At 38.1% G+C, this 26,851-nt stretch overlaps 1 protein-coding gene across 50 annotated transcripts in view; it reads left to right on the plus strand.

Moving 5' to 3' along the window:
- Positions 1–26,851, plus strand: part of MARCHF8 (membrane associated ring-CH-type finger 8) — a 142,139-nt gene that overhangs the window by 62,696 nt on the left and 52,592 nt on the right. For 4 of the 50 annotated variants that reach the window (XM_084996535.1, XM_084996545.1, XM_084996563.1 and 1 more), the window contains exon 1: positions 22,980–23,172. The exons of the other annotated variants lie outside the window; for them this stretch is intronic. In XM_084996535.1, the coding sequence (XP_084852661.1) occupies positions 23,161–23,172 (12 nt within the window). In that variant the 5' untranslated portion in view covers positions 22,980–23,160. Of the gene's footprint in view, positions 1–22,979; positions 23,173–26,851 lie in introns of those variants that run through there. 50 annotated transcript variants of the gene reach the window in all.

Raw genomic sequence — 26,851 nt, forward strand, 5'->3', positions numbered from 1 at the left:
TGACCCCTAGCCTGGGAACTTCCATATGCCACAGGTGCGACCCTAAAAAGATGACAGAAAATAAAAGTGGGGGGGGATTTGTTTAGAAGGTAAATTTTCATCCAGTGGAGTCTTTTTTCCTTTACCCAGTTTCTCCAACACAGTAAGTTCAAAACATAATCTTTTAGTACAATTTATGATCCTCCTGTGTGTGGGAAAGAAGGAGAGACAGGAAAAATAACAATACAAAGGCACCCTTCCTTCCACCCCATCATCCACTGTTCTCAGAACTGAAAAGGTGGTAACATGAGACAGTCCATTACAACAATAACAGTTTTTATTCCTTTTAAATCTTATGAGAAGACAGGAACATTGCAGTTTACACAGTTATCAACTATTAATGTTGATACAGTTTTACCTATGCTTATCAGATGTGTAGTTCTCTCTGTAGCATCCATTGTATGAGCCCATATCTACAATTCTAAGAGTTAGTGACTTTTACACAATGGTCAGTACGGTTGATGAATAAATTAATGAATTCAGTTTTAGTGATTTTGGGACTACTGTGGAGGTGAGAGGAATGTTTTGCAATTCATAAAAGGATTTCTGCTACTATGGCTTATGATCTTGGTAAATATTTGTTGAATATTGTTGAATATTTTTTTCTTAGAATTTTATTTGTAAGTATTGATCATTGCCTTAGACTCTGGTCTGCATTTAGAAACCTGATGTGAGGTAATTTGCATTCTTTCAAAAGAAACATATTCTTTATAGTTTTTTTGGAGAATACTTTCTTTTATTGTGTGGGAGTTATTTGTTAATGTCTTCTTGTTCTTGGTGGCTTTCTCTGGTGCTTGTGGGGATTTTTGAGCCTTTCAGTCTTTTCTCAATTCTGAAATCTTTTCGTCTACCTTTATTTTATTTTATTTTATTTTTTTGTCTTTTTGCCTTTTCTAGGGCTGCTCCCATGGCATATGGAGGTTCCCAGGCTAGGGGTCTAATCGGAGCTGTAGCTGCCAGCCTATGCCAGAGCCACAGCAACACGGGATCCGAGCCATGTCTGCAACCTACACCACAAGAGGTTCCCAGGCTAGGGGTCTAATCGGAGCTGTAGCTGCCAGCCTATGCCAGAGCCACAGCAACACGGGATCCGAGCCATGTCTGCAACCTACACCACAGCTCATGGCAACTCTGGATCCTTAACCCACTGAACAAGGCCAGGGATTGAACCCGCAACCTCATGTTTCCTAGTCAGATTTGTTAACCACCGCACCACGATGGGAACTCCTCGTCTACCTTTATTGATGAACTCTAAACTCTGGTTCTCTCAGGAATTGCTGCTAGAGGTTAAATTTCCATATTCTCTTGGCTGTGGTATTGTCTCAGATTCCTTCCCCTGAGTTCTGTACTTTGTTTCTTTGGAATTGATCTTTTCCAAATTGCCCTATTTTGCTGACTTGGTGCTGCTGAATCTTACTTCTTCCTCTGTCCAAGAAAGTTCTTAATTGACCTGTTGCCATCTGGTTGCTCTTTGATTAATTTCATATCTGGAGTTATTCCTGTCTTGTGGTTTGATACATCTCTTTACATTTTTCAAGATTAGTTTTGTTATGCCTTACCTTGTTTTTAAATAGTTTTCGTAAGGAATAATTGACATGCAATAAATAATACATATATAAAGTGTACAGTTTGAGAAGTTGTGACACATACACACACACACACATGCACACATACACACAAACAAAACAAACAAACAAACAAACAAAAAAACTTAGCCTAACACAAGGTTGCAAATAATATCTGTGTTTTCTTCTAGAAGTTTTATGGTTTAGCTTTTACATGTATATTTGTGATCTATTTTGAACTATTTTTGTAAGTTACATGATTATCATTTTCGTGTATATGTCTTCACACACTTTTTTTTTTTTTTAATCCTTTTGCCATTTCTTGGGCCGCTCTCGCAGCATACGGAGGTTCCCAGGCTAGGGGTTGAATCCGGAGCTGCAGCTGCCAGCCTATGCCAAAGGCATAGGAACACCTACACCACAGCTCACGGCAACGATGGATCATTAACTCACTGAGCATCAAGGCCAGGGATCAAACCCACAACCTCATGGTTCTTAGTTGGATTCGTTAACCACTGAGCCATGATGGGAACTCCTGTCTTCACAGACTTTTTGTCAGATTTATCCCTAATTACTTTGTAATTTTGATGCTGTTGTAAATGATATTGCTTTTCTAATTTTAATTTCCTGGGAGTTCCCGTTGTGGCTCAGCTAGTTAAAAACCTGTCTGGTATCCATGGGGATGTGGGTTCCATCCCTTGCTCAGTGGACTAAAGGATACAGTGTTTCTGCATGCTACTGTGTAGGTTGCAGATGCAGCTTGGATCCTGCATTGCTGTGGCTGTGACATAGGCTGGTACTTGCAGCTCCAATTCAACCTCTAGCCTGGGAACTTCCATAAGCCACAGGTGCAGCCCTAAAAGGAAAAAAAAAATTTTTATTTCCTATTATTCATTGCTAGCACATAGAAGTAAAATTGATTTTTGCATATTGATCTTGTATCTTAAAATTTTGTTAAACTCATGTATTAGTGCTAGTAGCAAAGTCAAGTCCATTAAATGTTCTGTACAGGCAGTTGTCATCTGTGAATAAAGATAATCTTATGCTGCTCTGTTCTATTTGGATGCCTTCTTCTTTCCTGCTCTAGTGAAAATCTTCAGAACTGTATTTAATGTAATTGGCGAGAGTAGACAGCCTTGTGTTTGTGATCTTATGGGGAGAACGTTCATTCTTTCAACATTGCGTATGATGTTAGCTCTATGTTTTTTGTAAATACTTTTCAACATATTGAGGTTCCCTTATGTTTTTAGTTTGCTGAGAGTTTTGATCAACTTTGATACTGGTGATTTCTCTCTCTCTTTCTTTTTACTGATGTGGCCAGAGGTTTATCACTTTTACTGATCTTTTCAAAGAATTCTTTTGGTTTCATAGATTTTTCTCTGTTGTCATTGTCTTCTATTTCTTTCACCTGTGCTTTGATGTTTATTATTTCTTTTCCTCTGTTTCCTTTGATTTTAATTTGCTCTTCTATTTTCTAGATTTTTAAGGTTGAAGCCAAGGTTATTTATTTGAGATCCTTTTTGTTTTCTGTCATAGGATTTAGTGATTATAAATTTCCCAAGTTCTGCTTTCATGGCATTCCACAAATTTTGCCATATTGAGTTTCATTTTCATTTAGTTAAAAATACTTTCTAATCTCTCTTTGGATTTATTCTTTGATCTATGGGTGATTTTTAAGTGAGTTATTTAATTTCAAAAATTTCTGGACTTTCCAGACATCTTGCTCTTATTTATTTCTAATTTCATTCCATTTTGGTCTGAAAACATATTTTAAATGACTTGAATCCTTTTAAATTTAAGGAGACTTGTTTCATGGTACAGAATAAGGTCTCTATGTTCTATGTATATTTTAGAAGAATATGTATTCCACTGTTGTTGGATGGAGTATTCTATAAATGTCAGTCATGTCAAATTGATTGATAGTGTTTTTTAAGTCTCCTTTATCCTTGTGGTCCAGTTGTTCTATTAGTAGTGATTAAATTGCCTACTGTGTGAATTTCTCTTTAGAGTTACACCAATTTTGCTACATGTAGTTGATGCTCTGTTATTAGGTGCATAAATATTTAGGATTGTTTTGTTTTCTTGATAAATTAACCATTAAGAAATGACTATCTTTACCCCTGGTGATGGTATTCTTTGCTCTGAAATCTACTTTGAGACTAGTATAGGCACTATAGCTTTCTTTTGATTAGTGTTGGTATGGTATCACCTTTTCCATCTTTCCACTTTTAACTTATTTGTGTCTTTAAAGTGCTTTTCATGTAAACAACATATATGGTTGGGTCTTTTTTATCGAGTTTGACAATTTATCTCTTTATTTGACCGTTTAGACCATTTATATCTAAGCGGATTATTGATATGGTTAGTTTAAGTTTGTCTAGTGTGTTTTATTTTTCCCTTTTCATCTCTTTTCTGCCCTTTAAAAAATTAATATTTAAGTTTTCCTTCTTTATTGGTTTGTAACTCTTTATTTCAGTGTTTTTAAAATTTTATTTTATTTTATTAAGATTCACAGTATACATCTTTAACTTGTCCCAGTCTGCTTTCAAGTGATTTTACACTACTTTTAAGGATACTACAAGAACTTTACTTCTATTTCTCCCCTTCTGACCTTTATGCTCCTATTATCATACATTTTTGTCATATGTATGTTATAACCTCCAGCATACGATATTGTCATTTTAAGACACTCTTCATTTTTTTTGGCTGTACCTGCGGCATGTGGAAGTTCCCAGCCCAGGGATCAAACCTGCCCCACTGCCGTGACCCAAGCCACTGCAGTGACAATGCCGGATCCTTAACCCGCTGTGCCACAAGAGAACTCATAAACACTTTTCCTTTTAAGGAGATTATAAGGAAATTATCTGTTTGCCTATAAATGTAACTACCATTTCCGCTGTTCTTCATCTCTATGAGTGGAGCTGTATTTCGATCTGTTGTTTGCCTTCAATGTGAAAGATTTCTTTTAATGTTTCTTCTTTTGTGACTTGACTGATAATGACTTCTTTCAGCTTTCTTTTTTTTTTTATTTTTTGTTTTCCTCATTTCTTGTGTCTGGGGTTTGTTGAGCTTTGTAGATCTGTGGGGTTACAATTTTCTTTGAATTTGGAATATTTTAAAAATATTTTTTTCTGTCACCTCCCTTCTTTGGAGACTCTATTATAAACCTTAACTGCCTTGAAGTTGTCAGATATTATGTTTTTAATTTCTTTAAATTGTTTTTGCTTCTGTGTTTTATTTTGCATAATTGTAATTGCTATGTTTATGAGTTCATTAATCTTTTCTTTTTCAATGTCTAATTTGCTGTTAGGTTCACCTAGCGTACTTTTCATCTCAGACATGGTATAGTTTTCATCTCTAGAAGTTCAGTTTGGTCTTTTCATATCTCTGTTCAACTTTTTTATCATAAGATCCAAATTGAACTTCTAAAAATTTCTTTAAAAATAAAACTGACTTAAGATACCAAGTGGTGGGTATCTCTGTAGTATTTTTTAAAATTCTTTGAAAATGTTAGCATACTATCTTGACTATATTTCCATTTGATTATCTTGAGATTTTTCTTCATTTTTTTCAAGTTCTCTTTTCTTTTTCATACAAATAATTTCACCATTTAAAAAAAGTTGTGTTCTTTCATATTCTTCTGTCCCCTTACCCCATTACTTGATATCTTTGCTTATCCCTAAGCCTATTTGAAAATGTCCTTCTGTGCACTTATGTAGGATTATTAGCATGCATTTTTAATAGCCTAAAAGGTAATTTTGTATTTGGCCATCAAATCAGTGTTTAGAAATACACATTTCATTTGATAGTATTTACAAATTACTTTCCATCTCAGAACAATGTCCATTTTACACTGTTTATTAACAGAGTTCTGTGTCTCCTGTAAGCAACAACATAATTTTAATTTAAGGCAAGGGGTTTAAGAAGCTGTTAGGGCATCTCTCATGGTGCTGGCTTACTCCTTCCAAAGGCAGTCTATCCTTTATTAAGTTACCAGGAATTTGAGATCCAGTATAAAAACTGTCTGTACCTTTCTCTTATTGACAGCCCTACTCTTTTTCTTCTAGGAACCATCAGCATAACTGCAACATATTTGACTCTGCACCGTATCCCTTGTTTCATGTATTACAGAGCTGAGTCTCTCAACATCCTGGTTGTTTTCTTTTAGACCATGCCTAGTTTCTTCCTAGAAATATGTTTAGATGAAGAGATGAATATGCATCTTTAAAATGCACCAGTCCCAAATTACTGCCTTTGGTTGGGCGTTACCCTCTGTGAGATCATTTGTATGGCTTCTTAAATCATCTGCCTGCTTTCCTTATGAGAGCCCCAAGAGATTCATATTCTCATACCTAGAAACCAGGGTTTCTTTTGTCATCTGTTTACCTTTCTTTGGTCCCTGGAGTGGTGTTTTTTTGAAACTGCTTCCAAGCATGTTTTCCTGTTTGGTAATCAAGTCTGTCACTGTAATGTGCTGGAAATTACTCTGGTTTGCTCACGTACAAACAGAAGGTTGCAGCATGCTTGCAGTTTAAGAACCAAATATGAGTAATTCTTTTCTAATGGTTGTTTTCTACCTTGTTGGGCTTGTTTTCTTTGAGGGTGAAGAAATAAGATTAAGTGTTTTTTAAGTGATAGAAAAGAGTGTGGTATTGTCAGATATAAATAAAGGTTGATCAGTTTGAACAGTACATTTTCTTGTGCACACAGAGATTTTGAAGCTTAAATGCAGATAAAACAAGTGCCGTTTTAAATATTCTTCATCAAGGAGTTCCCGTTGTGGCGCAGTGGTTAATGAATCTGACTAGGAACCATGAGGTTGCGGGTTCGATCCCTGCCCTTGCTCAGTGGGTTAACGAGCCAACGTTGCCCTGAGCTGTGGTGTAGGTCGCAGATGCGGCCTGGATCCCGCATTGTCGGATCCCGAGTTGCTGTGGCTGTGGTGTAGGCTGGCGGGTACAGCTCCGATTAGACCCCTAGCCTGGGAACCTCCATATGCCGCGGGAGCGGCCCAAGAAATGGCAAAAAGACTAAATAAATAAATAAATAAATATTCTTCATCAAAAGCCAATAGTATTGGTTTTGGCTATTTTGTGTATTAGCAGCTTACCTTTCCCAGCCGGTTCTCACATGAGTCCTGTACTGGTAATTCTTCTTATTTAATAGGATATGGAAATAGAAGGATGTGCAGAATGACTCTAGCTGACCTCTCTGATGTTGGTCTGCTGAGAGTTTGGTAAGAGTCCGTGTCATGTAGGTAAAACCAAGAGTCTAGTTTGGGTATATGCGAGGGAAGTGCCAGCAGTTGGCTTCTGTGTGTTATGTGTCAATAAAGTGAAAGTAGTACACAGATATGTTTGTCTTGGTACCATTGCAGGGTTCAATGATTATGGTTTGTTGATTGTCACTATTTTCTTAGTTTTCCTGTGAATTAAATGACCGAGAGGCAGATAATTTTTAGATTTTTGGTCTGTAACCCAGTAGAAAATAAGAAAACTACCCAAATTTGTTTTTTTTTATAGTGATTTTTTTCCATTATACCTGGTTTACAGTGTTCTGTCAATATTCTACTGTACAGCATGGTGACCCAGTCACACATACATATATACATTCTTTTTTTTCACATTGTCATGCTTCGTCATAAGTGACTAGAGATACTTTCCAGTGCTATACACCAGGATCTCATTGCTTATCCATTCCAAAGGCAATATTTTACATCTATTAACCCGAGATTCCCAGTCCATCCCACTCCCTCCCCAACCCCCTTGGCATCAAGTCTGTTTTCCATGTCCATGATTTTCTTTTCTGTGGAAAGGTTTATTTGTGGCGTGTATTAGATTTCAGATATATGTGATATTGTATGGTATTTGTCTTTCTCTTTCTGACTTACTTCATTTAGTATGAGAGTCTCTACTTCCATCCATGTTGCTGCAAATGGCATAATTTTGTTCTTTTTTATGGCTGAGTAGTATTTCATTGTGTATATATTACCACATCTTAATCCAGTCATCTGTCGATGGGTATTTGGGTTGTTTCCATGTCCTGGCTATTGTGTATAGTGCTGCAATGAATATGTGGGTGCATGTGTCTTTTTCAAGGAAAGTTTTGTTTGGATATATGCCCAAGAGTGGGATTGCTGGGTCATATAGTAGTTCTATATATAGTTTTCTAAGGTACCTCCATACTGTTTTCCATAGTGGTTGTACCAATTTACATTCCTACCTACAGTGTGGGAGGGTTCCCTTTTCTCCACACCCTCTCTAGCATTTGTTATTTGTGGACTTATTAATGATGGCCATTCTGACTGGTGTGAGGTGGTACCTCATTGTAGTTTAGATTTGCATTATCTAATAATCAGTGATGTTGAGCATTTTTTCATGTGCTTGTTGGCCATATTTATATCTTCTTTGGAGAAATGTCTATTCAGGTCATTTGCCCATTTTTCAATTGAGTTATCACATTGTTGGCTTTTTTTCTGTTGAGTTGTATAAGTTGTTTGTATATTTTAGAGATTAAGCCCTTGTAGGTTGCATCATTTGAAACTATTTTCTCCCATTCTGTAAGTCGTCTTTTTTGGGTTTTTTTAAATGGTTTCCTTTGCTGTGCAGAAGCTTGTCAGTTTGGTTAGGTCCCATTGGTTTATTTTTGCTTTTATTTCTGTTGCCTTGTGAGATTGACCTTAGAAAACATTTGTAAGGTTGATATAAGAGAATGTTTTCCCTGTGTTCTCTTCTAGGAGTTTGATGGTGTCTTGTCTTATATTTAAGTCTTTCAGCCATTTTGAGTTTATTTTTGTGCATGGTGTGAGGGTGTGTTCCACTTTCATTGATTTACAAGTGGCTTGTCCAGTTTTCCCAGAACCACTTGCTGAAAAGACTGTTCTTGCCTTCTTTGTTGAAGATTAATTGACCGTAGGTGTCTGGGTTTATTTCTGGGTTCTCTATTCTGTTCCATTGGTCTGTATGTTTGTTTCGGTACCAGTACCACACTGTTTTGATTACTGTGGCTTTGTAATATTGCCTAAGTCTGGGAGAGTTATGCCTCCTGCTTGGTTTTTGTTCCTCAGGATTGTTCCATATACATTTTTGGATTGTTTGTTGTCATTCTGTTAAAAATGTCATGGGTAGTTTGGTAGGAATTGCATTGAATGTGTAGATTGCTTTGAGTAGTATGGCCATTTTTACAATATTAATTTTTCCCACCCAATAGCATGGAATATCTTTCTATTTCTTTGAATCCTCTTTAATTTCCTTGATTAATGTTTTATAGTTCTCAGCATATAATTCTTTCACCTCCTTGGTCAGATTTATTCCCAGGTATTTGATTTTTTGGGGTGCGATTTTAAAAGGTATTATATTTTTGGATTCCTTTCTAATGTTTCATTGTTAGTATCCAGAAATGCAACCGATTTCTGAATGTTAATCTTATATCCTGCTACTCTGCTGAATTTGTTGATCAGTTTGAATAGTTTTTGGGTTGAGACCTTAGGATTTTCTGTATATAGTATCATGTCATCTGCATACAGTGACAATTTTACTTCTTTTCTATCAATTTGGATACCTTTTATTTCTTTTGTCTGATTGCTGTGGCTAGGACTTCCAATACTATGTTGAATAAAAGTGGTGATAGTGGGTATCCTGTCTTACTCCAGATTTTAGTGGGAAGGCTTTCAGCTTTTCTCCATTGAGTATTATATTTGCTGTGGGTTTGTCATAAATGGCTTTTATTATGTTAAGGTATGTTCCCTCTATACCCACTTTGGTAAGAGTTTTTATCATGAATTGATGTTGGCCAAATTTGTTTTTTAATGTAGAGTTTTCAAAAAATAATACTATAGCCATAACATTTATAAGTAGTTGTTAGTGAACTTTTATACTTGATGTCATTGAGATGACTCCTTTATTTTATACAAATGAAGAAATAGGTCCAAAAAGATATGCTTTGTCCATGGATACTTTAATTTGTGTGATATGTTTTCCATGTTATTTTGTTTCTTCTTTAAAAATGGTTTCACATGAATATAAATATACTCCACATATTTATTCTTTCATTTCTTGTACATCAGGCAGGAATTAACAGTATATTATATACTGGAAAGAATCCTGCCTGCAAGAATCCTGTAGATCCAGCAGGGAGGTAGAAAAGAGCCATGTTACAGGATGCAGTGAATCCTCTGATGGTGGCCTCCCTGATGTATCGCAGCAGGAACTTTTTTGATACATGATGTGACTAATGCTTTTGTTTTTGTTTATCTGATTATCTGATTTCTTCCTGGGATTTACGTGTGCCTTTTTAATTTTTAAATTTGAGGACCCAGGCTTTTCTTCACTTTTGAAAATTTTCCGTCCATCATTTCCTCAAATCTTGCCTCTTTCTGATTTTTTTCATTCCCTTTCTGGGACTAAAGCTCATTGTGTCTTCTGCCATACTTCCTGTTTATCTCTGTGCAGAGCACTCTGGGGGATTTCTTCAGTATTCTCTTTCTATTCACTAACTCTCTCCTTGACTGGGTCTAGACTCACCATTGAGATTTTATTGTTGACATGTTTTTATTTCATACATTTTTTCATAGTTTCCTGTCTTTGCATTGTTTTTCATTTTTCTTTTATCTCTATGAACATACAATTCAGGTTTCTTTTATTTCCCCCAGTATACTGCAAATTGCATTATTTATGTATAAAAACAACTTGCTTTTAAATATTACCTGAAACTCTAGATAGGAAAATTCTTCACAGTTTTTAGTAAGTACAACTGATATATCACCCTCTAATAAGTGGAGGTATGCAATTGTCCATTAACTAATTATTCACTTCACATGGAGCCATTTAAAAATTTATTTTAGGAGTTCCTGTCATGGCGCAGTGGTTAACGAATCTGACTAGGAACCATGAGGTTGCGGATTCGATCCCTGCCCTTGCTCAGTGGGTTAACGATCCGGCGTTGCCCTGAGCTGTGGTGCAGATGCGGCTCAGATCCCGCGTTGCTGTGGCTCTGGCATAGGCTGGCAGCTACAGCTCCGATTCGACCCCTAGCCTGGGAACCTCCATATGCCGCGGGAGCAGCCTAAGAAATGGCAAAAAGACCAAAAAAAAAATATTTTATTTTATTTTTTGACCACACCCATGGCATGTATAAGTTCCCAGGCCAGGGATCGAACCCACACCACAGCAGCTATCCAAGCCACTGCAGTGGCAATGCCAGATCCTTAACCTGCTATGCCATAAGGTAACTCATACATGTAACCATTATTGTAGTATCTAAATAGATGAAGCTACCACTAAGGGTTTGTTTTATTTATTTAATATAGCATATACTTATATCATGTTTATTCTGTGCAAGGCACTGTTCTTCTAAGGACTTTACAAATATTAATTGTTTTTGATCCTCATGTGAGCACTGTGAGGTATAAGTACTCTCGTTGTCATCCTCCTTTTATAGGGGAGGCACAGAAAAATTGGATGAGTTTCCCAAGGTTCCCTGGTTGGCCCATGGTGGAATTGGTGTTCAGACCCAGCCTCCACACCCATACTCACTTACTTGTTCTTTGCAAGCTGCTTAGCCAGCCACTATCTTTTCAAGCCAAATGTCCCTCTTAATGAACCACGCCCAGTCTGCATTGCTGCAGCACTTAGGTCTATACTGAGGCAGATTCAGGTGTCATTCTGTTTGCTTCCTATGTCTATATCTTGTCTATGTTAATTTATTCACTCTTTGAGCAAATATTTATTAAGCACCCATTACATGGTGGGTTCCATTTTAGGCATCAAGCATAAAGGTGGTGTAACATTTGCTGCCTAAATTTCCCCCAAGCTGTGTGCTTCTGTAAGTCCCTAGGCCACAACTGGAGTCCAGGACCTCGCCATTTCTACTGTTGCAGCTGTCCACATACCAGTCTCCTTGCCTCAGCCCCTCTCTTCCTGCTCTGGGCGCTCCTGGCAGGGAAAAATACACAGTTACACAGTTCAATGTGGTAAGTGCCATAGTCCAGAGAAGAATCCTGATCCAGTCTCTTGGTAACAGGGAAGGTTTTCTGGAAGAAGAGATGTCAAAAGATGAGTCTGTAAGGAGAGAGTTAGATGAAGACAGAGAAGAGCATTCAGGGCAGAGGCAAAGGTCCAAGGCAAAAATTCCTGGGGAAGAGAACACATGATATGTTGGAAGTACTGAAAAAAGCTCACTATGCTGGAACTTGAAGTGTGCAGGCGAGGGCAGTAGCTGCCACATTGGTGCTGAGGGCACGGAGGAGCCAGGAGTTACACAGTAGAGGCTCTTGTTTTAGTAAGGTGACCATGCAGAGGGGAGTTGGAGAGCCCACTTAGAAGGTTTTTGAACAGTCTGGATGATGATGTGTGTAAACCAGGGAGGTAGTGTTGGGCATGAGAGAAGTGAGTGCATCGCAAGGAGCTGGGCAGGAGGTGGAAACGATGACAGTGCTGGTGGCTGAAGGATTGTAGAGGTTCAGTAGGTGAAGCCTGGCCTAAAGGAAAGGCTGACATCATTCACTTTGACAGATGAGAGGTGGCAGGTTAGAGGAAAGATCGTGAGTTTGGTGGCAGATGTGCGAATGTGAAGTATTTGTGGGGGTCCAGCTGGAAGTATGCAGAATTCAGTTGTGTCTGGATCTCCAGAGAAAAATCTATCTAAGCTAGAGATAGAAAGAAATTTCAGAGTTGGTCACAATAAAGGATGCCTTAGGAATAGATGAAGTTTTCAGTTGGAATGAATAGCCTGAGGAGAAATAGGGGTGTGTGACAGGACACTGAGGAAGAGGAGTCACCATGTTGTCACCATCTCACAGACACCCCTTATCTCACAGACACCCCGTGCTGATAGGTCCTTTGGGTGCTTGCTGTGTTTTGGAATACTTTATATCTTTCTTCCGTGCCGGTTTTGCATAGGTGATAAAATATCGCTTCCTTTCATTCGGTTGTCCTTATGCTATATTTGTGCATTTTTTGTGTTTGCTAATGAACTCAGTTTACCACATGTCAGAAGCCTGCCTTTAAACATCAAGGGATTGCTTTTGAATTCACAGTATTCTGGTTATGTGTGAATAACTAGTAGTGGTTACAGTTACAAGAAAGTCTTTATAATATCTTTAGCCTCACTCTGGGCTTTGGTTTTTGAATTAAGGTTAATAATGCTTGTGTATTATTAGCTGTGTAATTAGCACTTATAGTGGAATCACCACCCAAACTGTGAAAGACATACTCAAGTTATTCATACTGTATCCTAAGATTCATCAGTGTCTGTTCCCTGAGAGCAAAGGTCTTCTCTTCAGACTAGCTATATGACCTAGGATTTTTCTGGACTTGGATGAGCCTCTGCTTGCCAGAAATGGTTCTTGCGCCCACTCACTGAGTGTCACCATCCTCCTTTCTGGGCCTTAGTGGCCCTCCCACACCTCCCACTGATAGCAGTTGTCACCCCAAATCTAACTCACAGGCATAGAGACCAGAAGCTTTTATCAGGTAGACTTTGAAACTGCCTTTCAAAAAATTATTCCATCAAAAGTTCAAGGTAATAGAGAGTTTTTTGAGGAAAATTTGATCTGTGAACCTCTTACTTAAAAAAAGCATTTATTGTGAAAACCAGAAAAGTTGTAGAGGGTCAAATTTAGGTTTAAAGAGACTGAAGAGGCATTAGGACCAAATACAATGTGTAAACCTTGATGGAACCTGCTAGGAAAAAATAAGCAGCTTATATAAACTGTTTGTTTTTTGAGACAACTGGGAAATCTAAATATTGTCTATATATTAGATGATAATTATAGAATTATGGCTAATTTCTTAGATGTGAAAACGGCACTGTGGTTATATTAAGAGAATGTTCTTGTTCTTTTTTAAAAATGATTTTTATTTTTCCATTATTGTTAGTTTACAGTGTTCTGTCAATTTCTACTGTACAGCAGAGGAACCCAGTCACACATATACGTACATTCTTTTTCTCACATTATCCTCCATCATGTTCCATCATAAGTGACTAGATATAGTTCCCTGTGGTATACAGCAGGATCTCATTGCTTATCCACTCCAAATGCAATAGTTTGTTCTTGTTCTTAACATACATACAGAAGTACTTAGGGGTAATGTGCATAATGTCTGCAACTTACTTTCAAATGGTTCAACCAGAAAATAACAAGGAAAAGAAAAAGTTTGTGTGTGGGAGGGGGAGGAGGAAGGAGGAGGGAGAGAGTAAGAAAGCAAACATGGCAATTTTTTTTGACAGTTGATGCATCTTATTGAAGGATATAGAGTATTATTTTTTCAACTATTCTGTGGACTTTTAAATTTTCAAATAAAAAGTTTTGGGCAATAAAAGACTTCTGCTGTGAAATGTGAGATAAAGCCAGGGTTGTAGTAAAAAAACAACAGGAGTTCCCGTTGTGGCACAGTGGTTAACGAATCTGACTAGGAACCATGAGGTTGCGGGTTCTATCCCTGCCCTTGCTCAGTGGGTTAACGATCCGGCGTTGCCCTGAGCTGTGGTGTAGGTCGCAGACGTGGCTCGGATCCTGAGTTGCTGTAGCTCTGGCATAGGCCAGCGGCTACAGCTCCAATTAGACCCCTAACCCAGGAACCTCCATATGCTGTGGGAAGCGGCCCTAGAAAAAGACCAAAAGAAAAAAAAAAGAAAAAAAAAAAAGAAAACAGTGAACAATAATAAACAATTCAAAGGCCAGTGGGTGAATTTTCTAGTGAGATGCTTTATAGGTATTCAAATACTTCAAAATCTGATTCCAAATTTTTAATGATATCAGGATTATGCAAACATTGGTTGTTGTTGAAATAACAAATTGTTTTAAAAATGTGGTTATTTCTGATCAATGGTGTTTTTTTCACCCATCACATTAGCAGAATATTCAAAATGAAAGTTTGACTAGACTAGGTTTTCTTTGTGTTGTATTTTAGGAGATCTACTTCCTTTGTTTAGGTTTTCACAAGTCCTGTGTCACATATCAGTGCCTTAGGTGTTCTCAGATGTGTGGCTTTCTCAGTCTCTTGTTGACCTTTCTTCTCTGATGTATTAAAGAATATAGTCCTCAAACTGGTTTACTCAGGGCTGGGAGGCATGTGCAGACTTTCCAAAGGGCATACAAGTGTGGGTGGGCTTAAAGGGATCTGCTTTCAGGTCCTCCTTTTCCACGTACTCTTGAGCCTAAAACTGCACCTGCCAGTTTTCCACCCACATCTCCTCTCCCAGTACCTCTTCTCCTACCCTGAAGAACAAAGACATGTCCCTTAATTTTACTTTGCAGCATTTTCCTCAGAGATAAAAATCTCAGGCCATCAAATGAAGGGACAATTAGAATTACTGGTTTGGGGAAAGCTTTTAATAAATAACCAGATGACTGTATGCCTGCCTAGTTGGTTTATGTTTTCCTGTCTTGTACAAACTGTATTTCTGAGGCTTTCGGATTAGGGTATGTTGGCCTATGATTGCATGTTCTGAATTCAGATACACTATAAGCATAGGTAGATGAAAGTGACTTTACCTCTTCCACCTCTGAAATGATGCCGTTCTCTAATGAAGAGCTTTTTCTTTTTGCTTTTTAGGGCTGCACCTGCAACATGTGGAAGTTCCCAGGCTAGGGGTAGAATCAGAGCTGCAGCTGCCAGCCTATGCCACAGCCACAGCAATGCGGGATCCGAGCTGCATCTGTGACCTAAAATGTGTGTCATTCAACAAAGTAGTTAATGCCTCTTTTTATTGAATCATATCATAAAATATTTTCCAGTTGCAATTAATCCTCAGAAAATATTTTATATTTTCTACCTCTTATTAATAAAAAATGAAATTATATTCTTGCTGCCAGGCCGATTTATTTTTAGCAGCATAGTAATTATAGTAGGTTTTTAGTAATCTCGGCCTGGTATCTGCTCCACATCCTCTCTCATATGGTGGAATGGAATTCATGTCAGTTTTTAGATCATAACAAAAGCACATGACTGAGTTCCTCTGGTAACCTGGTGACTGGCCCAGGCCTGAATCCTGCTTGACACCTAATTTAGACTCTTGTCCTGTTCTGAATCTTTAGTCTGACTTTGCTTTGCCCAAACTATATATACCTTTATTCGTACTTTTTATCTTGGCCAACACCGCTTCAGCATTGATTTTTTTTTCCCCCAGTATTGAGGGAACTTAATCTGCTATAATTTAGAATAAATATATAGTTTACTGTGTTAAGTATTCAAAGATTGCTTAAATGTTTAAGAATGCTATTATTATAAAACTATGTTTTTCCTATATTTAGGTAGGTCCATAAAAGCTATTTGTAAACTGTCTCTCTAATGTATATGGTCATTTGGGGCTCCATTCTTCCTCTCTGTTCTCTTTCTGTATGGATGAGTGGTAGTAGGTGGATATGTAAAAGAGAGAAAGAGAAGATAGCATCTCTACCTCTGATGTAGCATTTAAAAAATTCTGCCACGTAGTTATTACCTGTTAGTTGTTACTTGTTTATATCCTATAATAGAGTATGAGTTCCTTACTGAGACGGATGATATTTTCTTCATCAACAGAAATCTCTTGGAGCATATAGGATGGTGTTAGGATTATTTGAATGAAGACATACTCAGTCTTTTGTGAATGGTATTTGTAATTCTTATTCAAATATTTTATATTTTCTTTTTAAGAGCAGCTCATTAAAGTATAAGATGGCAGTTAGAAAAAAATCTGGTAAAGATTTTCTTGTGCAAACTTCCTGCCAACATATCTATTAGCATTTCCATAGCTATGGGATTCTCAGTGCTTCTGTTATAAAATTGGCATGGTCCCCAGGTCTCTGACAAGTACAGTGGTTTTTAAAGCTAAGTCGTTTTAATTAGTGTGTGCTGCATGCTTTATTAGAAGCATTGTGGTCTAGAGCAATGATATGACACTGATAACTTCAAAAATCCTCTGGAATGTAGCATTTAAAGAAGAGGGCTCTAGGTGGAAAACTGCCAGTGTCTGAGAGCATGGTTTATGGCTGAGCTGGGATCAGCAGGCCAGGCCAGAACTGGCAATATAGAGATGATGTGGCTAGGTTCCCACAGGGTGCTCCCTTGGGCAACCTGTCAGTAGCTGAGGAAGTCCAGTCCTCCTGAAATGCCAAGATAAGCTTATAGTAAAGGTCAGAGCAAACTGAGTATCTTGTCCAGAGTATTGGGCAACATTTGAGGGAGCAGGTTTCAAGATTATGGGAGCAAGAGTTTATCAGGTCAAGGGTCTTCAAAGCAATGGCAGAGAATTCATCCACCCACCCGTGAATGGGTATTGACTGCAGGCAGGCAGGTTATTGATACGTTCCTTTTATAATTCCTGCTGCTTCAGGGATATGTCATTGCAGGTATCTCAAGAGTTTCAAGGTCTTGTTTGGAATGCCAGTAGTGGGGAGAGTACCAGTGTAATCAGGTGCAGACTCTGGATTCTGTCTCACTTGGGGCTCTCTTTTCTACATTTCATGTGGCCCTGTGATCATAGCATCAAAAGTACCCTGGGGCAGTTCCAACTTTGATGCAGCGTTTTTATGAAAGTTGGAAGGACGTGCTTGACAAACACTGGCTTGCCCTGAATCATAATTCTTATGAAAGCTTGGCCCTCCACAATCAGGTCTTTCAACTCAGACACCCAAAAATAATCAGAATTCTTTATGAGACACTTGGAGTATATTTGAGTCCATCACCTGTTGTATTAATTGCCAAGGAGGCTACTCTTTGGAGAAATACCTTTACCTATACACTTCTAGGTTTTAAGGCCTTCAGGAATGGTTCTGTTATGGAGAAGTTTAAACTCAGAGCACAGAGGTATTTGAAAAGAGGATGTGATTCAAAGAATAGGTGACAGTGGTTGAGAGACAATAAGAACAAACAATGAGATTCAATAAAACAAAAAAATGGTAACTAAAAAAATTTAAGTTATGGTTTAAAATATATAAAAACAGAATGATGACTAAGTTGATGATGATCTTAAAATTGGAGAATTAGGGTTTTTAAAATTTTTTTATTTATTATTTCCCCAATACATTATTATTTTTTCTACTGTACAACATGGTGACCAAGTTACACATACATGTATACATTCATTTTTCTCCCATTATCATGCTCCATCATAAGTGACTAGACATAGTTCTCAGTGCTATGCAGCAGGATCTCATTGCTAATCCATTCCAAAAGCAATAGTTTGTATCTATGAACCCCAAGCTCCCAATCCATCCCACTCCCTCCCCCTTGGCAACCACAAGTCTGTTCTCTAAATCCATGACTCTCTTTTCTGTGGAAAGTTTCACTTGTGCTATATATTAGATTCCAGATATAAGTGATATCATATGGTATTTGTCTTTCTCTTTCTGACTGACTTCACTCAGTATGGGAATCTCTGGTTCCATCCATGTTGCTGCAAATGGCATTATTTTATTCTTTTTTATGGCCGAGTATTATTCCATTGTGTATATATACCACATCTTCCTAATCCAATCATCTGTCGATGGACATTTGGGTTGATTCCATGTCTTGGCTATTGTGAATAGTGCTGCAATGGATGTGGGGGTGCATGCGTCTTTTTCAAGGAAAGTTTTGTCCGGATATATGCCCAAGAGTGGGATTGCTGGGTCATATGGTAGTTCTAGAATTAGTTTATCATGTAGAATTAATGTATTACCCAACAATCCCCTATGCTTCTGTGATGGTTTGTCATGGAGTTAATGTTGAAACCGTCGCCTGTGTTATATATTTAAGATGTGCTCACCCAAGCTTTAGTCTATTTAGGAGCACATGGTAAATACAGGAAAATGTGAATGACTATGTTCCAAAATCATCCCTTGTAAAATTTTAGTTTCTTCCAACAGTTATAGGCCCTTCTATAACTCCTTTTATAATATACAGTCTTTTTATAACACACGGTCAGTCTTCTGTATCCATGGGTTCCACATCTGTGGATTCAACCAACTTTGACTTTAAAATTTTCAGGAAAATATGACCCAGCAATCCCACTCCTGGGCATATATTTGGACAAGACTATAATTCAAAAAGATACACGCACTCCAGTGTTCATTGCAGCACTATTCACAATAGCGAAGACATGGAAGCAATCTATGTCCACTGACAGAGGATTGGATAAAGAATATGTGGTACATATGTGCAGTGGAGTAAAAAGAATGAAGTAGGAGTTCCCATCATGGCTCCGTGGAAAGGAACCTGACTAGCATCCATGAGGATGCAGGTTCGATCCCTGGCCTCACTCAGTGGGTTAAGGATCTGGCCTTGCCTTGAGCTGTGGTGTAGTTTGCAGATGCTGCTCGGATCCTGCTTTTCTGTGATTGTGGTGTAGGCCAATGGTGACAGCCCTGCTTGGACCCCTAGCCTGAGAACCTCCATATGCCGTGGGTGTGGCCCTAAAAAATAAAAAAGAATGAAATAATGTCATTTGCAGCAACATAGATGGACCTAGAGATTGTCATACTAAGTGAAGTAAGTTAGAGAAAGACAAATGTATGATATCACTTCTATGTGGAATTAATAAAAATGATACAAAAGAATTTATATAACAGAAACAAACTCACAGATTTTGAAATCAAATTTAGGATTACCAAAGGGGAAACCGTAGGGGGAAGGGAAAATTGGGAGAGTGGGATTAACACATGCACACTTCTGTATATAAAATAGAAAAACTAACAAGCACCTGCTATATAGCACAGGGAGGTCTACTCAGTGTTCTGTAAAATCCTATATGGGAAAAAAGAATGGACATATGTATATGTATAACTGATTAGCTTTGCTATACACCTGAAATTAATGCAACGTTGTAAATCAACTATACGCCAATAAAAGTTTTTTTTTTTTTTTTTTTTAAAGGAAAATATTTGGGAAAAAGATTCCAGGATTTCCCTGGTTGTTCAGTGGATTAAAGATCTGGTGTTGACACTGCTGTGGTGTGGGTTCATTCCCTGGCTCAGGAACTTCTGCATGCCATGGATGTGGCCAAAATAGAAAAATTCCAGAGATTTTAAGATATATGGGAGGATGTGTGTTGGTTATGTTTTATATAAGGAACTTGAGCGTCTGGATTTTGGTATCTGTTAGGTCCTGGATCCAACCCTCCACCATGAATACCGAGGGATGGCTGTATACATGTTATCATTCCCAGAGTGGGGAGTGGAAGGAGCTCTAAAACACAGGATAGAATTGTACATGTGTGTGGTCCATAAAAAGGAGTTTTAATAACCTGGTTAGATGCTAATTGATTCACAATTCTGCTGCCAGCTAACTGATACTCTAGGAAAAATTGGTGTCCATGGTGTGCCTTGTTCATGCCATCATTCTGTTGCTACTACCACTGTTGTGCTAAAAGGTTTGACCTCCTTTTAATTGCTCTTAAACTCCAATACTCTCGTAGATGCCTCAGGCCAAATGATGAGCCTCACAGCAATCAGGATACATTTTTTCAGGAGAAAAAAACAGAATTGGCTGCTGAAGGAGGTAGCTGGATGGCTCTCTTGTTACAGGGAGTGTTGAGGAGAAGCAGCTGGAGCTGCAGTGTTTCACAAGGATTCAGTGGCCCTGGAGTGGTTGGACTTGATGATTTATCTTTATGTCTCTCTTAATTCGGAGCATGATTGATTTTTTTTTCTTGAGTGTGTTCGGCCACACTTGATTCTTAATGATCAGTTTGAAATTTTGTGTTAATTTTTAAAATATATTTTGTAACACAAGAGGATTTGATATTGTAAATAGTCTAAATGTCATCTGTTAGGATGTCTTCAGCTGCAAGTAATAGAACAACCAGCCCAAACTGATTAAATAATGAAAAGCTTTACTAGCTTCTCTAATAGGAGATGTTTGTAAAAGGGAGGATGGGCTTCAGGGGTGGTTGATCTAGCATAACAGAGGCATACTCAAAGACCTGGGTTTTTTCTCTCTGCTTTACCATTCATGGGGTTTACTTCATCTCAAGGCAGAGTTCTGCTGATGTTATAGGTAGTTGTCAGCATTCACAATTGTACATGACCTTGTGCGTGGGAGGAAGAGAGGAAGAGAAGCTTGTTGCTCTAAGGGTAAGAGGGTATTTCCCAGGGCCTTCAGCAGATCTCACCTCCCGAGCCAGAATTGGGCTCTTGCTGGTCAGCCCATTCTAGGAACAAAGGGTGAGGTCAGCATCCTGAAATGCATGGTAGCTGGGGAGAGGGAGATACTGAAGGGAACTGGGGCTCCATTGAGGAGGAAGAGGGGAAGGCAACCTATAATATCCACTCTAGTCTTTTGGTTATAATGCTACTCTTTTGATGTCTATTATGCCATCAGTATTTTGTGTTACACTTATTTTTTACGTGGGTCATATCAGGTGTCTTGCTTTTTTTTCTGAGTGGTGTGACCTCTGCTTTAAAATGACAGAGTAAAGCCAAATTTCAAAATATCCTTCCTTTTAGACTTAATGATATGAACAGCAAATGGATTAAAACTACCCAAAATATACCAACAGCAAATTCAAAGAACACAGCTGATGGTCAGTGAGAGAAATGAAAGTTTCCAAAAATTCAGAGAGTTTTGGCTTCAGAGGCATTCCTAACCCCTCACTGTGCAGAGGCTCTAGGAGAGAAGAGAACAGTGAGCAAAATTCTGTAAAATCCCTAAGGTGTGTGGCAGGAGAGTGGGTGGGTACTGCAGTGCTGGCTGTCCCTGAATGTTTCTCTCATGTGACAAAGAAAAGATAACGGGAGATCATTCTTTTGGTATGTCCAGGCTGGGAAAGACGTAGAGAAGAAAGGCAGAATGACGGTAAACCCCGGAGCTGATTATCTTCATCAGTTAACTGGGAGTCAGCAGAACACCTGACAAAAGCAGGTTTCTGGAGAACAGGGAGTGGATGAAGGGGCACATGGTGAGCCCCAGGTGACTGAGAACTCCCTTATCTCTCACTCATGGCTGAGTGGGGGTGGGTAGTGAATTTGCAGGAAAGGGAATGATTCCCAAGGAACAACTTGGGCTGACTCTCTGTGATGGAAATGAAATCTCACAAGGATGGAGGGAGTTGCAGAATGTCAGGGAAGGAGAGACTATATCCCTTGGAGAAGAGAGCAGTAAGGCTGCTTAAAGCCTTAGCCCCAGGTGAGCTGGATCCCTTTTTCCTTTAACACTCTCCACGAATCTCTCTCCTTATAGCACACCTGCGCAAAGCTGCTGGGATGTAGCTGGGAGGGGAAGGGTTCCCCTAGATTACACAGTAGCACCTACAGAGATGCTACATAGAACATCCTGGGAAGAACATCCTGAGCCAATGAGAAGACACAGGCCTCTGCACACACAGCAAGGTGGAGAGAAAGGCACAGTGCTCACTGAAGAAAGATGCAGTCTGTTCTGCAAGAAATAATAATTTCCCTTCAAAAAAGAAGAGAATTCCTGCCTGAGCTATTAAAAACCCAAGTTTCATAGAACATAGGCTTAGAAATGGCGATGATAATAAAATAACAGAATGAGGTGGAAAAGGAAGAAAACGGGGCCAAGGAGACTCAGAGAGAACGAATTTGCAGAACAAACAGATTAGAAGCAGCTAGGAACAGAATGGTCATGGCTGAAAAATTAACTTACTGACAGAGCACTATCTTGAGATATTCCGTGAGTGAAGAAGAAAAAGAAGCAAAGATTGAAACAGGTGAAAATGGTAGGTGTGGTATTGGACTTCCTGGAGGCAGAGCTGAGGTAGAAGAATGGGCCTTCCGTTTTTTGTTCAAGTTCCTCTTGGAATTAGGTTTTTGGTGGCAGAGGATTTAATACTTTAGACAGCACTCATTTGGAAATGTGTAAGCATTGACAAATGGTGAAAATGACTGTTCATGTTCTTCACAGAAGAATACCAATGAGATGAAAGATTTATTTATAGCCTGAGAGACCAGGAAAATTCCCCTTTGAAGCAATTTGTTTCCTGGCAGTGATAACTGAAAGCCTCCCTCCCCCACCATGTCATGATTTTCTGTGCTTTGCAAGAACTGGTCTTTTGCTAAATGTAAATACTGACTTGCTGATCTCAGGGCAAGCTGCTTTTCTTACAGCCAGAACCTACATTGTAGGACAGGTTCTACGGAGAAAAAAAGAATTATTTTGTTCTCTCAGACATCTGTGGTTAATCATTGACATTTTCTACTTAAAAAAAAAAAGTCTCTCAAGTCCAGGTGATAGGTTAGCATGAAAGAAGAGCAAACAGATCCACTAACATTTACTTTAGTTGACTAGAAAACTGAACTTTCATTCCTGGCATGCCAGCAAGTATGGTTTAGAATCTTTACATTGCAAATTGCTGTGGGGAGTGAACCATAGAGCAGAAACTGGTTGCTGGAATGGACTTGTCATGAATTATTCATTCACTACCTAGTTCCTAGGAAATCAGCTGGAGGAAGTAGTTAGTCCAGTTTGATCATGGGAGTGGCATTCAGAGAGTTCCAGCAAGCCCTTGCAAGTCCAGCGACGGTGTGCTTCTGCTGGGTGCTGGAAGGCAGCAGCTGCTCTGCTTTGCAGGCAGAACCCAGGAGCATGCTGCTGGGGGACAGCTGCACTGAGGACTCCCTGATGCTTCTTGCCGGAAAATGAAGCTTCAGGTAGGAAAAGTGCCCTGTTAGCAGTAGCCGGATTTCTCATTGATCTTAGAGATGCCCCTAGCTCTTATGGAACAAAGCTACATAGAACTAGAGTTGCTCAAGGATGCCTCACTCGTGGGGCTCCCAACCAGAGAAGCTTAGCAGTTTAATTCTGTTTTCAGGGATGTCCTTTGCTTCTCACAAAACTGTCCCTTAAAATTGTAAAAAGTATTCTTATACCAAATAAGCATTTAAGAATATAAATTATAAGCCTATTCTTTTTTCACGATGTCTCTTACTCTTAGTGTAAAAAACGTCTTTTCAACTGACATGATATTGACCATATAATTTAAAATCATGGAACTATGGCTTTGGAAAATCATGAGAAAGACAGCTTGGCTTATAATTTGAATAAGCATAGCTGCAGGCTCCATAGCGTTTTCTAGAGGAAGTGTTGTTTTCAGAAGGCACCTTGGTTCCTTCTGCTGGAGCATTCTTTATGGGAAGATCTTTTAGCTTCTCATAAGATGGAAAATGCATAAAAGATGGAACAGTAACAAAGGGTCTTTGTTCTGTTTGTTGGTATTATTTACTCTGTGTGTGCATGTGCATGCACCGTCTCTCTCCCCCTCCCTCTCCCACTCCCCCCCCTCCAATAAGCCAGACATGTAAGTTCTAATTTCATTTGGCAGGGACATTCTAATGTTGCCATTTGCATGTCTGTCAGATTTTGTATGGATGCATTCTGTTAACTTTGCCGAGGCTAGAGATGCTCTTGAGATGGAGGGACAAAAACAGTAAAGATGAAAAGAATCAGCCTCAGGGGATCTGGGCTAAATTGGATATATGTATTCCATCATGAAGTATGATTTATAGTTTTGAAACTCTTAAGGAAACAAACATGCCTTGAACACATACACTCTGAGACAACCAAAGAAGACCAATACTCTTCTGCACCATTTTCTTAAGCTCCAGGAGAAAAGGGGATCTATGTTTTGTTCCCTCATCATTCCCAAGGGCCTAGAACAGTACCTGGAACACAGTAGGTGGTCAATACATGTGTTCCCTGAATGAGTAGGTTCTATACTAAAGAAATTGAATAGTCCTACTACAAAAGTAACGGGAAGTATTTACGGTAATACAATTTCTATAATAACTTTTATAACAAGTGTGTTCTGAATTGTATTGATTAAGATTTTTTCAGCAAACTTTGAGAATTTATGTATTTGGGGGATATTTTAAGAGTCTTAAAGTGTCAGAATTAAAGTTTGTTCATTTTACTCTTTGTATAATTGTTTTTTAAAAAATCAACAATGTATACAAAGACCTTTAATTTTTTAGCATAATGTTACTTCATATTCAAAAAATGAATATGAAAAATACTTAATGGAAAATGTATTTGAAATCAATATATTACTAAGAATATTATTATTTTAATCATGCCATGTTACATGTAACATTTTAAGAAGCATTTAATTTATCCATCTATGTCAGAAGGCTTTTTGAAATTATAAAGGCATGTATTCATAACTTCTAAGGTGAGTTTAAGACTGCAGTATGTGTGGTGCTGAGTGGAACTAAGCAGGGCAACATATTCCCCATAGATAATACCGCATTTGAGAGCTCAGTGGAACCAAAGGGGTCATCTCTGTTAACTTCTCTCTCCTCCCTGCTCCCACACAAGCCCCTTGATAAAGGACAGAACTGAAGTCCAGAACATAGATGAATGACCCAAGAACAAATGGTTAACTGTTACAGTCTTAAACAGATTTTCTGGTTGCTTGTTACTTTGTTATTGCCACATTAAAGTTGTAACAAAAAATGAAGCAGCTAATCACGCTATTATAAATTTGGTTTGTATTATTTGACTGAAGACAGCTATTAATGCATTTTGCATTACTTTAAATAAATTGCCTTAGCCCATTTGTTTGAAATACAGTTTTATAATTTGTAGGTTTTTCACCCTTTTGTAATGTAATTTTTTTCCAAGTTAAAATTATAATGATTAACTGTGCCCTAAATTTTATTTCAGATTTGAACTTCCTATAAGATGACATTTTGTGCTATTTTTGTTAGTCCTTAAAACTACTTGGGTTTTGCTTTTATTTTTGAGATAGATGTAGATTGTTGCATAATTTTTCTAAATCCTTTTTACTGACTTTATTAGTTTGCTTGGGTTGCCATAATAAAATATTATGTGTGTGGAGACAGAGAGATCTCTCTCTTTCCCTTCTTATGAGGCCATCAGTGCTATTGGATTATGGACCTTCTTAAGTTTGCTTTGCTGGAAGTTTTTATAAGGAATATCAGATTGGGTTTTTTAAAGCTTCATTATTTGTGGTCCTAAGGTTAGGAAGCCAATCCAAGAACTTGCTATCAGACTTCACCTGTAGTATCTATAAGAATTCCTAATTTTCCCCAAGAAAATGGCTTTCCTCACTTGTCTTAAGGCTGGGAACCTTGCAAGCCAGTTTTCCCGTGAAGGCTTTGCACATTTGGCTCTGAAAAGTCAACCTAAGTTCCTTAAATGTGCCTGGTCATATCTGATTGAATGAGCACCATCCTCAAATGTGAGCTTGGTTGCAAAATCAGTATTTCCATTTATGTCCTAGTGAGAAACAGGACAGATTCTTATTGTACCTATACAAATGACTTTATTGCTATGAAAATAAGAATATGCAATATGAGTTTCTGCACTCTGGAGGGCTCAGGCAGTGAGAATATGATGTCATTGACAGGGGTTTCCTTTAGGTTTATGAAGCAGAGTCTACTAAATTATTGTGAGTTGAAGGAAAGAGAAAGGGCTTCCTTATATATTGAGAAACTAGAACATTCAAACAATATCAAGAATGTTCGAAACAAAACTAACAGTATTCCCTCATCAATTCATTTAAACCTGTTTAATTCTTACTCCAGTGGATCTTGACAAGAGTTCTAGAAATCATGATTTAGTCCACTGGTATGGTCTCAGAGTTCATTTAATGATGCTATCAGAAGCTTGTACCCAAGAGAACCTGGCATTGTCCTTTTCCCTGGGCCTCTGACTGAACCCTCTAGCCTCTAGCTGATTGCAAGAGCTGTCAGGGAAACATCAGACTAAAATAAACAAACAAATACTCTATAGATGACAAAAGGCTTAAAATGACTGTACTTTACTCTAATAGTGATAATTTTTAAAATGAAATATTTAATGAGAGAGTTTATTCCACGAAAAATGTAACTGGCAGGAACATTGGTTGTTTCTGCGATGGGCAGAACAAAGTGATTAAGTCAATCCCCCCAAAATATGAACATAATAAATATGTTCAAAATATGAACATAATAAATTCTATATTCAAGGAATGCAGTGAACATTATATATGATTTGTAAAAATGAATGAGCATGAACTTTACAGAGAAAAAAAATCTTGAGATAAAATAATCCTAAGACATTAATTACCATGAATACAATATGCATATATCAGGACTGTCAAGTAAAGAGATTCAGTGAGCCTGGAATAGGTCCTAAACTTTCTGTATATTAATGAAACTTCTTAGTAAGTGATGTGAATCCTCAATTGAAAACACTGGCCTAGAAGATGCTGAATTCAAATATTAGTAGTGACCAAGGTAACATTAAAAAAAAAAAAATAACAGAAATCTAAAATTTCCCACTCTCAGTTCTAGCAGTGGATGCTGACTGGTCTAAAACAATCACAGT

The sequence above is a fragment of the Sus scrofa genome, chromosome 14 (genome assembly GCF_054392235.1).
Source record: "Sus scrofa isolate SSC_HxYL_T2T_F1_AM1 chromosome 14, Sscrofa_HxYL_maternal_Yorkshire_Landrace_v2.0, whole genome shotgun sequence".
Classification (NCBI taxonomy): domain Eukaryota; kingdom Metazoa; phylum Chordata; class Mammalia; order Artiodactyla; family Suidae; genus Sus; species Sus scrofa.